Raw genomic sequence first — 15,781 nt, 5'->3', positions numbered from 1 at the left:
AGCAGCATGAGAAGAGTCCTTACACATAAAACAAAGCACCAACAACGTAGTTAGTGATCCCAGTGTTTATTAAAAAAGGGTTTTAAAGACTTACCTACTGGCCCCTGTACCAGCTCCTCTCATAGTTAAGTCTGTTCAAGTGGATTACCAAAGTCAATCCCAAAGGAAGGAGCCCATTGGTGTTTTGTTTTCTGTGTAGGGACTCATCTCATGCTGCTGCAGAGGTTTGCTGTTATTTTCAGAAGTATTAGTGGTTAAAAAAGACGTTTTAATGCCTTCCCCGTACTGCCCCGAGCTAATCAGTGTTAGCCACGTCCGGCTGTTAGCGACTCTCCCGGATTTCTCCGTTCATAGTTCATACACGAAAAAAAGGTCTCGATGGCTTATCAGATGTGTGTAAGTGCCCATAAAGTCCATGGGATGATTTTGCGGCGGGATGACACTTTAAATGACATGCATGTTTGACAGCTGCTGCACGCCCCACACAACACAAGTCGTCTGCAGTGCATGACCACTCATCATGTATTAGTTTAAATTAATAAAGAGACTGTAATGTACTTATTTTACTGGATTGATTTAGCGTTACACCTCCACTGTAAGCTCAATAAGATTTCCGACCAGCAGTTTGTTGCACACGTCCTAGTTCAAGAAGACGGTTCATCTGTTTACTGTGTAGCTGCCAGGCTATGAGTGCCTTGAGTGCATGGGCAGTATGAATGGGGAAGGTCGGAGAATTCATAAAGACTAAGTATATTCGACAGGCTGACCATATCGGAAACTAAAAAGAGTTGTTCAAAAAGATTAATTTTCTCCCATGACTACTGTCAGTAGGAAACAGGAAATGAAAAAGCCTCCCAGGTTAATGTCTGACATCTTGTTGACCCATCCATTCACCTTGAACTCTTCTTAATGTGCACTTGTCGCTGTAATAATTTAACCTGACTTCTGCTTCTAAGAGTCACTAAATAAATGGCTTCTTCACTTTAATGGAAACATACAGTATGTCAATCATCTTGTGAGGACAGTCACAAAAACAACAGAAGTCCAGAACTCTGTCTCTATTTTCCCTCAAATGAGTACCAAATAAAATCGTTGATTCTGGGAGTTTCTAGAAATTGTCCTCATTATCCAAATATAAATGAGCAGGAGGGTCATTTCAAGTCCCTGCAGGCTGTTGTTCAAAACTCTGCAACTTCCCTTCCCGACTGTCCAATGTAAGAGTGTAAACATTCAAAAGTGTCCCCTGGGTGCAATTCCAGGATCAGATTTCCCCACTTAGCATTCTAACTGAAACCTTTTAAATCATCCTGAACATCTGAACTTGGATCTGTCCTCAGGGGCACTTTTGATTAAAAGATCAAATTAACCCGAGCCCATAAAAGCAGAGAGAAAGAGAGAGAGAGGAAGAGGCGCCGGCGGTGTGGCTCTCTGAATTTATTGAGGCGCATGACCTTATTTGACACGTGACCCTGGATCCATTCTCTCGGCAACTGCTCTCGTCCAATGGATGTCCACCCAGGGCCCTACTCACTCTACTTGATTGGTGGTGGAGATCCGATGTTATCTTTACCTGCTGCTTGTCCATAAACCTTTTTCCGATAACACTTACATTATGTGTGACCCTGATTACACTTGGTTTTAAAATGCAACTTGGGCGATCGGATCACAAGAGGACAGCGCAAAATACAAATGTAAACGACCACCAGGACGCAGTCACTCATTCGAACCACTTACCGAGATGGTCTGGGATGCATTTGACCATATATCTTTTGTATTGTAAACTCTAATGTGTATGCACGAAGTGGTGACAGCACACAAGCGCTCTATAACACCAATTTTACGACGAGTTGGATGAAGTGCTGCTTAACCGTCCACTGTTTTCTCCTGTGGAAGGAGATTCTGCTGATTGCGATGACGCAACCGCTTATGTTTGCGAGAGTGTGGATGTTATAACTGCACACAGTGACCTTTGACCTTCAGGTGGAAGCTATGGTATTCAAACATAAGTGCTGAGCTGGAGACGCATGATCGACACAGGTGTGAACGCCAAATTGTCCCGACTTTCATCTCGTGTTCAGATCACCGAAACACATGGATGGATTACTGAATGGGCACAGGCCCAGGGGAACGTGAGGTCAGAGGCCCTGACTTATAAAATGTTGCCGAAAACCCCCCCAAAAATGATCGAACGTACACACAAAATGACCACAAAGAGACAAGAAATTACTATAGGGATGCAAAACGGCCACAAAGAGATGGTAAATGACTAAAAATAGACACAAAACGACCAAATGGAGACAAAAAATGATGACAAAGACACATGAAATGATTAGAAATAGATGTAAAATGACCACAGAGAGAAACAAAACGATGACATAGAAACGTAAGATGTCTAAAAATAGATGCAAAACAATCACAGGAAAAATTACAAAGACACACAAAACAACGCGAAATGACCACAAAGAGAAACAAAATGACGACTAAAAGCAGACTCTTTGAATTTTGGTGTCTTGTTCCTACGTAGACAGTAAGGGGGCCTCTTACAGGTCTGTGCCCAGAGACCCGTTAACTCTTAATCCGTCCATGTTGAAAAACACTTTTTAAAACCAAGTGTAAACCAAGCCTTTTGACTCAGGAACTGAGAGAAACAAGAGTTTATGCAGATGATGTACAGTTAACAACCCCCTCAATTACAATAAGTGATTGCTGAAGACATAACTCATTAACAGTTGTGTGGTTTTTCTGTAAAGAGGAAAAGCAGCATTTGTTAATTAGCGTCAGGAAAAGGAGTTTTTTTGGAGTGTGAGAGCACGTGGATTTAACGTGTGAGTGTTCCTCACCTGGATCTAAGATTATCATTGGGCCAATTAACGCTTGCGTTTAACAGCACAGCACAGATACTGTACAGACTGACGTGTTCCCCGCTCTCTCTCTTTCTTTTTTCCCCTTATGCAGAGTTGCCTCCTGATGGTAAGAGAATTGAATACGTTAGTGTCCCCGTAAAGCGTATCAACTGACAAGCAAACACCTTACAGGGGTTACATCAATTTACTTGCAAAAGAAACAAAGTGAACAGATAAAAGAGCAGCTCGTTTTAGATAAGAGCGTACAGCCTCAGCTTCTGTTCCGTCAGGGCGGCAGAAGATTGCAGAGAGTCGACCCTAATGTGACGTCTTCAGAGGTGATCTGAGGAGTTTCTTTATTCCCTGGGGCCAGTCTGTTCCAGGGGGCTCTTTGGTCACCTGTCATTTATCAGAGGGTCCCCAATGGTTTATGCAGCGTAACAACAAAAGGCATTACTTGCTGTATAGTGCAGAAAGAACTTTTGCTCATATTTAGTGCTAAATAACTGCGTAACTGTAGATCCCCGAGCTCAGCAGGTGGAATTTATACGTTATTAGGTTTCCCCAAACAATCAGCTAATAGGAATCTCCTGCTGATTTGGTGCTTTGCTTGGTCGACTTGTCTCCTGTTGTCGTCTACAATCTGTTTGTTGTGTCTTTTTCTTTCTGAGTAATACCCACATCGTGATTTCCAGCTTTAATTTGTCCTCTGTGATTCATCTATTCATCACCCATCACAGACCACGCACCAGGGGACGGTCCTCAGATGTCCGAGCTGACGGGCATGTTCGTGGAGAGGCCCGAGAGCGTCACAGCAACAAAAGGTCCGGCAAGATGACCCGTCATAAAAATGCCCTGAATTATATCCGACACATGAAAGGGGGGGCGGCCCACTTAGTGTCCAAGTTTCTGTTGGAATTCAGACAGCTAATCTGTTTGAATTAATTAACTGTGTCTCATTCGTGTCTCATTCAGGCAAGGACGTCACGTTTGTGGCCAAAGTTGACTCCTCCAAACTGTTGAGGAAGCCGAACATGAAATGGCTGAAGGGGAAGTGGCTGGACCTGGGCAGCAAAGCTGGGAAGCACCTGCAGTTTAAAGAGGTCTACGACAGGAACACCAAGGTGTGTTCATACTGTGTGTGTTCATCTAACCTTTGTAGATTCATCGGTCCAGACTGAAATAACTCAACAACATTTGGATGGATTTTCATCAGGTTTTGAAGGGATGTTCATGGTCCCCAGAGGAGTTGCAAAGGGTCTTTTTGCACAATTTTAACTGCGAACTTACTTGGCGGGAAATGCACATAAAAAGCAACACCAAGTCTCATTTAATGGAATTGTATCGTGCACTGCATTCAGCAGCACTATTCTATCACATGTAGCCTGCCTCATTTGCCAACAAGCATCCCATTAAGTAAGAATTGTGGCCACATTGGGCTGGTTCTGCCTAGTTGGGCAATTTTTGATCATGTTGGGCTGGGAAAACATGCATTAGGCAGGCAAGGGTAATTTGGGTTGCTTTTGTCAACATTTGTGCATTTACTGACTGAAAATATTGGGAAAACAATATTTCCGGACCAGCTATCTTTTTTTAATTTGAGAAACATTTCACTGACATGAGTTCTAGGGTTCTGTATCATCATATAGTTTAAAAACTATATGATGATACAGAACCCTAGAACTACTTCATGGCAATATTTTATCACATTGTTGTGGTGCATTTTGCAATGTGAGTATTTTTGTGTCTGACTGCACTCTAAGTAGGTTGTGGTAGCCTATTTATCAAACATTTCTATCACTCATTAGTTATTTGATACAGATACAAAGCTTTGTATGTTATATAGGATCATGATTTACAGTTTTACACAGGTTTCAGGCGAGGTTATGATTTCGGTTGATTTGTATTGGAATGAGCGGGTTTTAAGTTATGATTAGACCGTAAAAGGTAAATCTGATCTGGCAACAGAATTCAGTAAAATGCCAACCCTCTGCGTGCACACTTCCCAGCTGACATCGGGCGGGGTACACCCTGGACAGGACGCCAGTGTGTCACAGGGCACATAGAGACGCACAGAGACAGACAACCATTCACACCTACGGCCAATTTTTAGAGTCATCAATGAACCTAACACGTGCATGTCTTTGAACTGTGGGAGGAAACCAGAGAAAACCCACACAGACACGGGGAGAACATGCAAAGTCAACACAGAAGGGCCCCAGCTGGGATTCGAACCAGGAACCCTCTCGCTGCGAGGCGACAGTGCTAACCACGACACCACCGTGTCGCCGGGTGAATGTGTTTCATTGATATTTCAGTTAACCTGCAGAAAGTAGCCTAAAGCAAAGTACACAGTGTTTACATGTTAACACTTTTCTGCTAGTTTTGCTAGCTAGCTGTTACCACATGGGATGTGTCTTGAATGAAAAGGCTAATTGAGGAGTTTTTAATGAATTATTGTAAAACTTCTCCTCCATAAATTTGTTTTCCACTTTAAACCCTAAATTTGCACACAATCCACTCCGTCAGCTCAAATTTCCATAAAACATTTCCCAAGTTAGTTAGCCTAGCTTGCTAGCTAGCTGAGAGATAGAGAAAATAGAACTAGTTTGCCGTCTTGGTTCAGACTACGAAGCTTCCCTGTTATTATTTTTATTATAAGTACAAGCACAACTCAAGCGCTTGCCTCTTCCTTAGTGCCGTAAAGCCCTCATTTTTCCTGAGTTCGAACCCGTCGGCACACAGATGTGCATGGTGAAAGCGAGGCTCATAAAGAACAAATCCAAACGCTGGTGGTGACATTATGCTACAGCCATTACGTTATCCTGATGTCATTATCAGGGGGTCATCCCTATGTTCCCCGGTCGCATAAGCCTCTGCCTTCGCTGATTTAATTCAGCATTTTGTTAGGGTTAGGGGTTATGGTTAGGGTCAGGGTTAGGGGGTAGTGTTAGGGTCTACATAAGCCTATTTGCTGTGTGTATATTGCTTGTGGAAAAAAAATAACAGACCGGGGAACATAGGTATGCTCCCTTTATCAGCAAACGTTTAAACAGTGCTGTCTGTGTACTCTGAGTGTTTGTTTGTGGACACGTACTACATATCTGAGTGTGAATGTGTGTACGTGGGTGTTCATTTAATTTCGAGTGTCCCTTCAGCACATCATCCCCACCCCTCTCTCTCTGATCCTCTCTGTCAGATCTACACTTACGAGATGAGCATCATCAAAGTAGTGGATGGAGACGCAGGTGGCTACCGCTGCGAGGTCACCTCCAAAGACAAGTGCGACAGCTGCACATTCGAAGTCACCGTGCAGGGTAGGTTCTGGAGAAGAGACAATCTCATTATTGTCATCTTCCATTCAGCGTGTCCACCGTTCCTCTGTAACCGGCTTTGTCAGCCAATAACTCAGTGAGTGTGATACACATTAGGTCCTATCATTTAGTGGCCCAGCGAGGTCATCAGTCCATTATTCCTTTGCTGCTCAAGCCCGCCATGTAATGAATTAACCCCGCCGGGGCTCTCACCAGTCGTTCTCCTTCTGTCTTGCTTTCAGCCGTACAAGAGGAGCAGCAGGACAACATCTTGCAGTCGTTTAAGCGATCGTGAGTGTCAGTGTCGGCGAGGGTCTACTCAACGTGTCACCCGTCACACTGTCTCTCATATGCTCCTCTGTAGATCGCTGCCTCTGGGCATCTGTCAGTCTCGACGACTGTCTCTGCCCGTGTGTCTGTCTATCCCTCAGTTGTAGCCGACGTTTGTACAAGTCAGTCTGTCTGCCTCCTCTCTCTGTCTGTCACGTCTCAGTGTGTCTGCCGCCTCTGTGTTTTGCTTCACCTGGAGTCCCTCATGGTTTAGCATCTTATGTATTTCGTCACATGTCTAGGTGACAGTCTCCCGGGGCACTTTTTCTTTTTGTGTTTTTATATGTATTTCTTTCCCTTGCGGCCTATTTCTGTCTCTGTTTGTGTGAAGTGTATCCGTGTAATTTCAGCTGTTCTCAGCTTGTACACTGTATTCAGTGCAGTTTCACGCTGACACCTTGAGTCTCTTTATCTGTAATCTGTGTTTAAAAATATAATTTCCTTCCCTCGTTAGAGCGTGAGCAGAAAGGCACAGGTAAGATGAGAAACACAACAGGCTGAGACAGCATCCCATTGTGGTTTAGACAGGATGTCAGTGTGCTTATTTGCCGAATGCTGATATGAAGGAGAAAAAAGGGGAGAGGGGATGGTGTGATTAATGAAAAGTAAGAAGTTGCTTAAAACTCACATATGTTGCTGGAGACATGATGAACGAGTGTGTTAAGCACCTTTGTTATGTGGAGGTCACACAGCTCAACCTCCGAAAGGTAAGTATGGAGAATCCTGTCTGCTATGAGATCTGTGTGTTTCTCTCAACATGTATTCCAGTAAATACATGTGGTCTGACTCCATAGTTTAGGATACTCACTCCTGTTCATTCCTTAAGTCCCTGGTGTTTTTTAACATTTTTTTTAAAATAGGTGCATTTCAAGTCCAAGCTCTCCATCATCCCAGGCATTTTGCTTTTTTCTCTTCTTCTTTGTGTTGTCGCTTCGCTGACTGGTTGGTCAACTGAAAAGCATTCAAAGAGAAAATATGCTGTTGAATACATACTGTATGCAGTCCGTGAGAGTCTCACTGTATAAGCATCAGCATTTTTTTTTTTTTGCTTTCATATTACGCCGCAGCATGTTAATTCTTGGTTGGGCAAAGTGTACAAGCATGTTAGCAAACATACAGTATTTATACTGTGTGTCATGACCGTGCTGCACACAGATGAATGCCAATTAAGAAAATGTCTAGTGGTGATCGTGCCAGTGTCTACGTGTAGATGTTTGCAGCTAAAACACACAAATTGCAAATCAATCAAACTCAGACATCATACAGTTTTAGTTATGTTTCTTTCTGGATGTGCCACGGTTGACTAGTTTCACTGCTGCAACACAAAACAAGAAAACAAAGGATGTGATTATATATTCCAGCCACAAGCGTGGAAGTCAAAGTGGTTCAACAGAGTAAAGCTGGGCACGAGGTGTAACCATGAACATGGAAAAAAGAATGGACGGCGATGGGAAAAATGGCGCCCCTTCATTCCAATGGACAGCTGCTCAGTGGCGCAGGCTCCCTTAAGGCCGCTGTCATTTTTTGCTTCTCGTGAACGCGGGAGGACTTAACGGAAGTAGAAATATTTGAGTTCCCGAGTCCATGCCCGAGCGCCAAGCACGAAACAACACACAAAAAAATAGAAAAACATTGGACGCAATGCACAAAAAGTTTGAGCAGAAGCCAGAGCCTTACACTGGTCTCTATAGACACGGGACCTGAGCTGCTAGAGGTGTTTCATTATGGATCTTTTTAGCCCTTCTCCTGCCCATAACTCGACTTTGGTCGGGTCTAAAATTCTGCCCACGTACATTATTTTAGTAGAGGGTCTGAAGATAATTAGGCTTTTGATTGGTATCCCTCCAAAATTTTCAGAGGTGATCTCCTCTTCCCCGCATGTATGGGAGTGAATGGGCGAATGTGCTTCCGGGCCCAAGACCGCCCCACAAACAGGCGAGTGCTGCAGTACCGCGCTTGGCTGCTAAACCCATGGCGGTATATGATAAGAGCGCCTGTCCTGGGGACCTGGGTGTAACTGCCCGGTACTCCAGTGCTGACACAGCGCTGTGGAGATCTGACTGAGCGAGACATTTTAACACTTAACAGTCCCGTGTTAAAACCACAGACTGCATAAAATATGGATGTTATGTCTGTGATGTCACCCATAGGCTTTCTAAAGAGCCAAAATGCAGCTCAGTGTGTGTGGCTTGACTCCGCCTAACTCACGGCTTATCCAAAATGGGTAAAAGGGTGGAGCATGGATAGAGCTGAGGCGGGCCAAATGAGCTCTATAGTCTATGCTCGCAACCTGTGACGGCACCCACCTGTCACTCAAAAACCTTAATATGCAGAACTATAAGCCTTTATGTCATTTAAACAGGTGAGTTATATAAAAATCCAACCCCCTACAAGGAAATTAGCTATAGAGACCCAAACTGTTTTTTCTACCAGGCTGCACAACATGTTTATTTCTGCTTTATTCCCGTGTTAAAAGGACATTTTAACACGGGGGTCTGTGGTGGTTGACTCACTTTTGGAGTGGACTGTTCTCGCTCAAGTGTGATGTGTCTGCGGTCTGAATGCGGCTTTGGACTAACAGTCAAAGTGTCTCAGCCTCAGATAAATGCGCAGTGGATGAGGACATTTTCTCACATCGGCCAATTACTTTGTTATGTACACGCATGAAAATCCTTCTGAATCTTGGTGTGTGTGTGTGTCACTCTCTCTCAGCAGCGTCAGTAAACACTGTTTGCATTTCAGTTTATTGTTTCCGTGGCGAGCATCAAGCTCCAGCAGCAGCAGCTTTGAAAAAGCCACATTTTTCACATGAAGTGTTTCTAATAACATAAGCTAATGTGAGAGAGATGAGCATTTTGTGGTTTGCTCTCAATGCACATGAAAGAGAGCTCATTATAGTAATCCCCTGATCCCCATTTTCATGTGAACAACACTCCAAGTCACTATACCCCAACAGCATTGGAAAATCAGTTGGTTTTTTTTCAGTGAACGTTAGTATAGTCTGTGGATAAAATACATTCAAACAAAAAAAGTGTAAAAACATCCCACAGTGACTTTCTTCCATCATTTTGTTTGATGGTGTCATCTGATGCAGCACTCAAGAGTCTCTCATCAGTGCTCCAGTAGATTTAAAACGAGCAATTGCTGTGGCCGCAGTACACGCTTAACATCGCTTTCATGCTCATTTGGTGGTCACGTGTGCGAGGGCATTATCACCCTGGGAGAATTTAACTCGCTCACGGATCGGCAAGGACAACATGGATGGATGCTATCCTTGGATGAACCGTTCATCCATAGGACGAACATGATCACTCGGAATGGCTTTGAATTTATTGGCATTTATCTCGCTCTCTCTGAGGGGTTCAATGAGCCTCAACAATGCCAGGAAAACCGCTCACAGTGGAAAACAACAATCACTGGGGCCTGTAGACATTTATTGGCGTCTGCCACACACACAGCACTTGTCACCTTGTTGAGCACAAGCGGGTGACTGATGATTCGAGACTGCAGGAATTATTCTCATCAGTTGGAAATGTGCATGAAATAAAGGCTTTATGCAGTGGAACAAAGCCATATTTGTAGACATATGATTCTGCATGAAAGTGCCTGTTTTTAGTGGGTTCTCTGATAAATATGTCTATATAACATCACCTTTAGCCACATCTGTGCTAACAACCCCTTAACTGTGCTTCAGAACTCATGCAATCAGATCAGTCTTCCTGCGGTATATAGTAAACAATGTTCGTGTTTGAACAGTATAGTGTATTCTGCTTATAGCTCATTTTTGTCATGTCTGCTGCTTACATGTGCTTGTCTACTGTGATTTCTGTCTGTCACTTGAATTTAGGGCATGATGGTAGCTTGTAGTCCTCATCAAACGCTCTGCTCTATGTTCTCACTCATCCTATTTTTGCATCTATCCGAACACAGGATGAAAAAAGGGTAAGCTTCACAACTACAGCCACTAATTTATTAGCACTCTGCTGTGCGCTTATGTATTTGCTCATGTTGTCTTTGTTCGGTTTATAATTATCTTGTTATTTCTGTGTGTTATATAAGTCTGTGTTATATGGACGTGATTTTAGGGGATGTGTTATTATGAATGTGTATTTTCTGATGCTTTTTTTTTAATTGGGTAATTTCTAAACATACCAAGACAATCCCCCCCAAATGTCTTTCCTTTTAATTCCAGTGGAGATGCAGGTGAGGACGCTGGTGATCTCGACTTCAGTGCACTGCTCAAGAAAAGGTAAGGTCCCCTTCATCACATGCAAACATAACAACGATAGACTGTCTTTAGGGAGTGGATGTAGGCACTGTCACATTGCTGGTTTGTGGACTACTCTTTTTAGGCCTTAAGTTTGGCGTTTTGGCATTTGCCATCTTTTTTGAGCCAGAAGTGATCGTATTTAGTTGAGAGGGTGGAGCTGAGTTTTTATGGTTTGTTCAAACCGCCTGCGTTTAGCGCAAATTGCATGGTGTGATTACACACAGTCAAGTCAACGCAAGGAGGTGAACACATGAAATTCATATCGTTCTCGTATCTGTGCTAGAAATAATTCAACTCAAGCGATCACAACTACTGCGTGAGTCAAATTTACACAGTGTCATTAAGTATAACCGAATGTTGAATAAGACATTTTTATGCAACCATAATTTCAATTAACTCTAATGAATAACTAATGAAGTTTAAACATGTGAAAAGTTCAAAGTTCTAAGACAAAAACATGGACAACACCCAAACAGGACAACCGAAGAACCGTGGTAGCGACTTGTCAATCACAAGGTATGTGGCTGATGTAGAGTGGGTCATCCTTCAACAACAACATTGATGGTTCACTGCCAGGCTCCTCCACATGTCCACATGTCCACATGTTGAAGTGTATTTAGGAATGACACTGAACCCCAAATTGCTCCTGATGGTTGTCCAGCACCTGCATGATGTGTGTGCATGAATCGTTGAATGGAGGGCTAAAATTGCTTTACAGTCTATTTTACACCTAATTGGAAACATAATTTAGGAAATGAACATCATGCTGTATTGAAGAAGACTTAAAAGTAGAGATTGAGACCACAAACTCATTGTAAAAATGTTCACTGAGGTAATAAATCAAGTGAGAAGGCTTATATTCTCATTGACTTCTACACAATCACTTCTTTTTGGAGCCAGTGGAGTCGCAACCTGCTGGACATTAGAAAGAATACATGTTTAAGTCACTTCCGCATTGGCTTCACTTTTCAGACCCGGAGTTTGCTGCTTGATAATAACCTAAATTTGGGTCTCTGATATTTGATCCTCAGGGAGAAGAAACAAATAGAGGTTGTCGAAGAAGTGGACGTGTGGGAAATCTTGAAGGAAGCCAGGCCCTGCGACTACGAGAAGATTGCCTTCGAGTATGGCATCACGGACCTGAGGGGCATGCTGAAGAGGCTGAAGAAGATGAAGAAGAAGGTGGAGCCCAAGAAGAGTGACGGTGAGGAGCAAAGGGAAGAAATGTTGCGAGGCAAAAGAAGACTGTGCACAAGGAGTGAGGCAGCCGGCAGGAAACAAGAGCGCTTTAATGCAGTAGGCTGTAAATACCAGAGACGTTTAAAGGCCTCGGGGGGGAAGTTATATTGCAGGGACACAGGTGGAATGTGTGTTAGCATATGCTTCCTGCTGGTTGGCACTTGTGGATTATTTGGCTGTTAAAGCACTGGTTCAACTATACTAACTGGATACTTTTTCTTGTCAGCTTTCCTGAGGAAACTGGATTCAGCCTACTCAGTGGACAAGGGCAAGAAGATCCACCTCTCAGTGGAGCTGACCGACCCCAACGCTCAGATCAAGTGGCTCAAAAACGGACAGGAAATCAAACCATCAGCCAAGTGAGCAAATAGATATAAAAAAGTGTGCTATTTAGGTGGTGCACTGAGAAGTGTCTGTGTGAGAGAGACATTTCACCAAGCCTCAACCACAGCGTCTTCCTGGTTGATCCGATCAGGAAGTGCCAAACACTGCAGTTCGCTGAGTGTCCACTAGGGGCAGGTTTCATAATAGAGCAATTTCTCATTAACCCCCATGTTAAACAGGCCGTTTTCACAGCATCATTAAACCTGTTTAAGGCCTGGTACAAAAAGAAACATTCTAGTCTGTATGTTTAGGTCATATCTCCATGACAACACTGAGGGGGCTGAATCTTTGTATACCAGGCTAGTTTTTATTTAATTGGAGGTTAAAGTTTATGAATAATTAGGGGCGTGGCCTCTTGAGTGACAGCTAGCCGCTGGCCCTCACTTCTCCTCGGAGGTATACGTCAACCAGATGGTCGATCTCCCTCCCCCCAGTGTCACATAAATGCCCTTTTCAGGTAAGAGGAAATGAGGCGTGGTCAAAGTCTGACAAGATGACAGCTCCCGTAGACGACAACTGGATCAAGTAGAGAGAGCGGACCTCGGTCTATGCATTTTACTGAACCTCGAGGGGGTAAAACTAGTACACTTTGACAAAGTTGTTACAAACTGTCACTTTAAAAATCTATGACAGTACCTAGAGGCTTTCACCGCTCCCTGCAGAAATAATCGGCTATACTATAAATTCTGCAAACATCCTGTAGATTTGATGTAGGTTTACCACTAACTTCAATCTAGCCAGAAAAGAAAGAAAAACTAATGTTGGTACTGAGCAGGAAGACAGGGTGGAGAATATATGTAAAAGCAGGTAACAATCTTCATAATTGAAGGTAATTGGTGGAGACAATCGATCAGGCTAACATGCTCCTACACCTAATCCTCTGAAAGGGTTGAGGCAGGGACACACCAAGTCTGACAGTCGGCAATTAGTCGAAGTTGACCGTCAGTCACCGAAGCCCCCGTTTTTGCCCGTATGTCCCGCTCCGTTCAGTACTTGGCCCTCATTGGCTGTTTTTTCGGGCGATTCAACATGCTGAATCAGAGCTGTCAGCGAGAGAAATTACTTTGATTGGCAGTTCAGTCAGTGCACGAAAAGAGAAACAGAGTTAAGTAAACAAACAGCTGAAGTTGAGAGGCTGCAAGATCGAAAACAAACTTGTTATATCAGGTTTTTATCCATCGAGCTCTTTAGCAGAAACAATTTGTAATTTGTTCTTTCAACATCTGGTTGTGGCTAATTGGCTAACCATCTTGAATCTGTCCTGTTGGTCTTCTGGTTTCCCTTTTTGAATGACGAACACAGACTACTGCCACCTGCTGGCATGGAGAGTTATTTCCTTGTATGTGCTAGTTGGCCATCAGCTAGTCTTTGCAGACACAGGCGACATGAGGCGGCCCAACAGTCGGTTATCATCGTCACTAGCTCTTTGAAGTTTGCATCCCGGCAGGGGCCCTTCTGTATGGAATTTGCATGTTCTCCCCGTGTCTGCGTGGGTTTTCTCCGGGTTCTCCGGTTTCCTCCCACAGTCCAAAGACATGTAGGTGTTAGGTTCATTGATGACGCTAAATTGCCCGTAGGTGTGAATTGTTGTCTGTCTCTGTTCGTCTCTATGTGCCCTGTGATAGACTGGCATCCTGTCCAGGGTGTACCCCGCCTTACGCCCTATGTCAGCTGGGATCGGCTCCAGCCCCCCACGACCCCGACAGGGACAAGCGGTTGAAGATGAATGAATGAATGAATTAAGTTGCTTTTCTTGCTACCTGCAATAGGCTATAGTGACTCTCATTTTAGATGAATTATATACAACATGATTCTCTGCACAATATTCATATTTATCCTCCTGAATGTATATAAATGTGTTTCTGATTTAGTTTTGGATCTGTATCTTAACCACAGCAATGGTAAGTTTGAGATGAAACAGAAACCCAACTGGAACACCGTAAACCCGATGACTCTAACTCTATGATCGAAAGCATTTGATTCGTTTAGATCTGGATGGTCACAGTGAACCGGCTGAAAGAACCTCAGAGCAACAAAAAACAAGTCCCCTCTACCATTGTAACTGTCTTAATGAAAACAGGAAGAGGACAGCCTTACTTTCAATGAACAGTATTAAGCTCCTCAAAATGGCAGATGGTGGAGCCATTGAAAAAATCCCCCTCGCTGTAGCAGCTGTACCCTCTTCAATAAAACACCAAAAGACGCCTCTGAAGGAGGAGGGGAAAGAGGGGACTGAGAGACACGGAGGACAGCTCAGCAGCCTGAAGAGGCTCTAGACTAATATTTATATCTACAAAAAAGTTCCTTCCTAGAGATGTATTTTATATTTCTCCGTACAGAGCATCGCTCTCTGGTGTTCAAACGAACTGGACAGAACATCGGACTTGTTCGTACGCCATCTCAATGATGTAGAAAATGATTTGGATTTTGTTTTTCATGTTTTTCTTTTACAAGGAACGATTCAATACTTTGTTTAATAAGATAAGAACAAAAGTTGCCACATACAAATCATTTAAGCTCTTTTCTTTCTTCTGCTATTTGAAAAGTATATAGAAGAACATATTGTTGGGGAATACTTTATTGTGATGCCAGAAAAGGAGACAAAATGTCCTGTAAGTCTGATACTGAAGGGGTTTAATTACTTCACCAAAGAGAACAGACGAGGCGTCAACACAAAGTCGTGCGTGGAGCCACCTCAATTCTAAGGCTATAATGCAGGGGTGAGCAATTCTGGTCCTGGAGGGCCACTGTCCTGCATGTTTTAGGTTTCTCTCTGCTCTAACACACCTGATTCTAATGATTTGCTCGTTATCAAGCAGCTGATGCTTGTCACAGTTTGATTATTGTTAGACTCAGGTGTGTTAGGGTAGGGAGAAACCTAAAACATGCAGGACAGTGGTCCTCCAGGACCAGAATTGCCTACCCCTGCTATAATGCGTAAACCTGACATTAAGGAAGTGACGGTGAGTGTTATCATTTAACTCTGCAGCTGTATCTCGCAGCCTGCGGGGTGTCAGATTGAAGGCGCCGAGGGACTGGTGGCCTCTGCAGACTCCAGAGAGTTTTCAGTGCAGACTAACTAACACAGAGGTAATCTAACAGAAGTCCTGTAATAAAGAGCTGTTCACTTTTCTACAGAAGGATTGAACATTAACACACACTGTCTAGGGAAAAGTAAATCCTCCCTATCACATATAATGGTATATTATTGATATTATACAGTTATTGATGTTCAGTCAAATAATTGTAATTAAAAAGTGATAAAACACATTTATTTCTTAATTTTTTCACGGCCAGAACATATCCCCTCCACGATTACGACATGATCAAACAAAATCTTGACTATTTCTTAATTTCCGCTCAATCGAAATGCCAACATTTTATTCTGGCGATCGGGTTGA

General features: G+C 43.3%; 1 protein-coding gene across 4 annotated transcripts in view; it reads left to right on the top strand.

Annotated features, from left to right (window-relative positions):
- The window catches only part of mybpc2a (myosin binding protein Ca), a 65,095-nt gene that overhangs the window by 23,998 nt on the left and 25,316 nt on the right, over positions 1-15,781 (top strand). For 3 of the 4 annotated variants that reach the window (XM_083931324.1, XM_083931326.1, XM_083931325.1), the window contains exons 2-8: positions 3,584-3,667; positions 3,819-3,967; positions 6,043-6,160; positions 6,400-6,448; positions 10,680-10,736; positions 11,789-11,961; positions 12,223-12,355. In XM_083931324.1, the coding sequence (XP_083787450.1) occupies positions 3,584-3,667; positions 3,819-3,967; positions 6,043-6,160; positions 6,400-6,448; positions 10,680-10,736; positions 11,789-11,961; positions 12,223-12,355 (763 nt within the window). Of the gene's footprint in view, positions 1-2,955; positions 2,971-3,583; positions 3,668-3,818; positions 3,968-6,042; positions 6,161-6,399; positions 6,449-10,679; positions 10,737-11,788; positions 11,962-12,222; positions 12,356-15,781 lie in introns of all 4 variants that reach the window. The other variant, XM_083931327.1, reaches the window with a different exon arrangement.

This window comes from Echiichthys vipera, assembly GCF_963691815.1.
Source record: "Echiichthys vipera genome assembly, chromosome: 17".
NCBI lineage: Eukaryota > Metazoa > Chordata > Actinopteri > Perciformes > Trachinidae > Echiichthys > Echiichthys vipera.
Note: the sequence above shows the minus strand (reverse complement) of the source record. Positions and strands in the feature narration are given on the sequence as shown.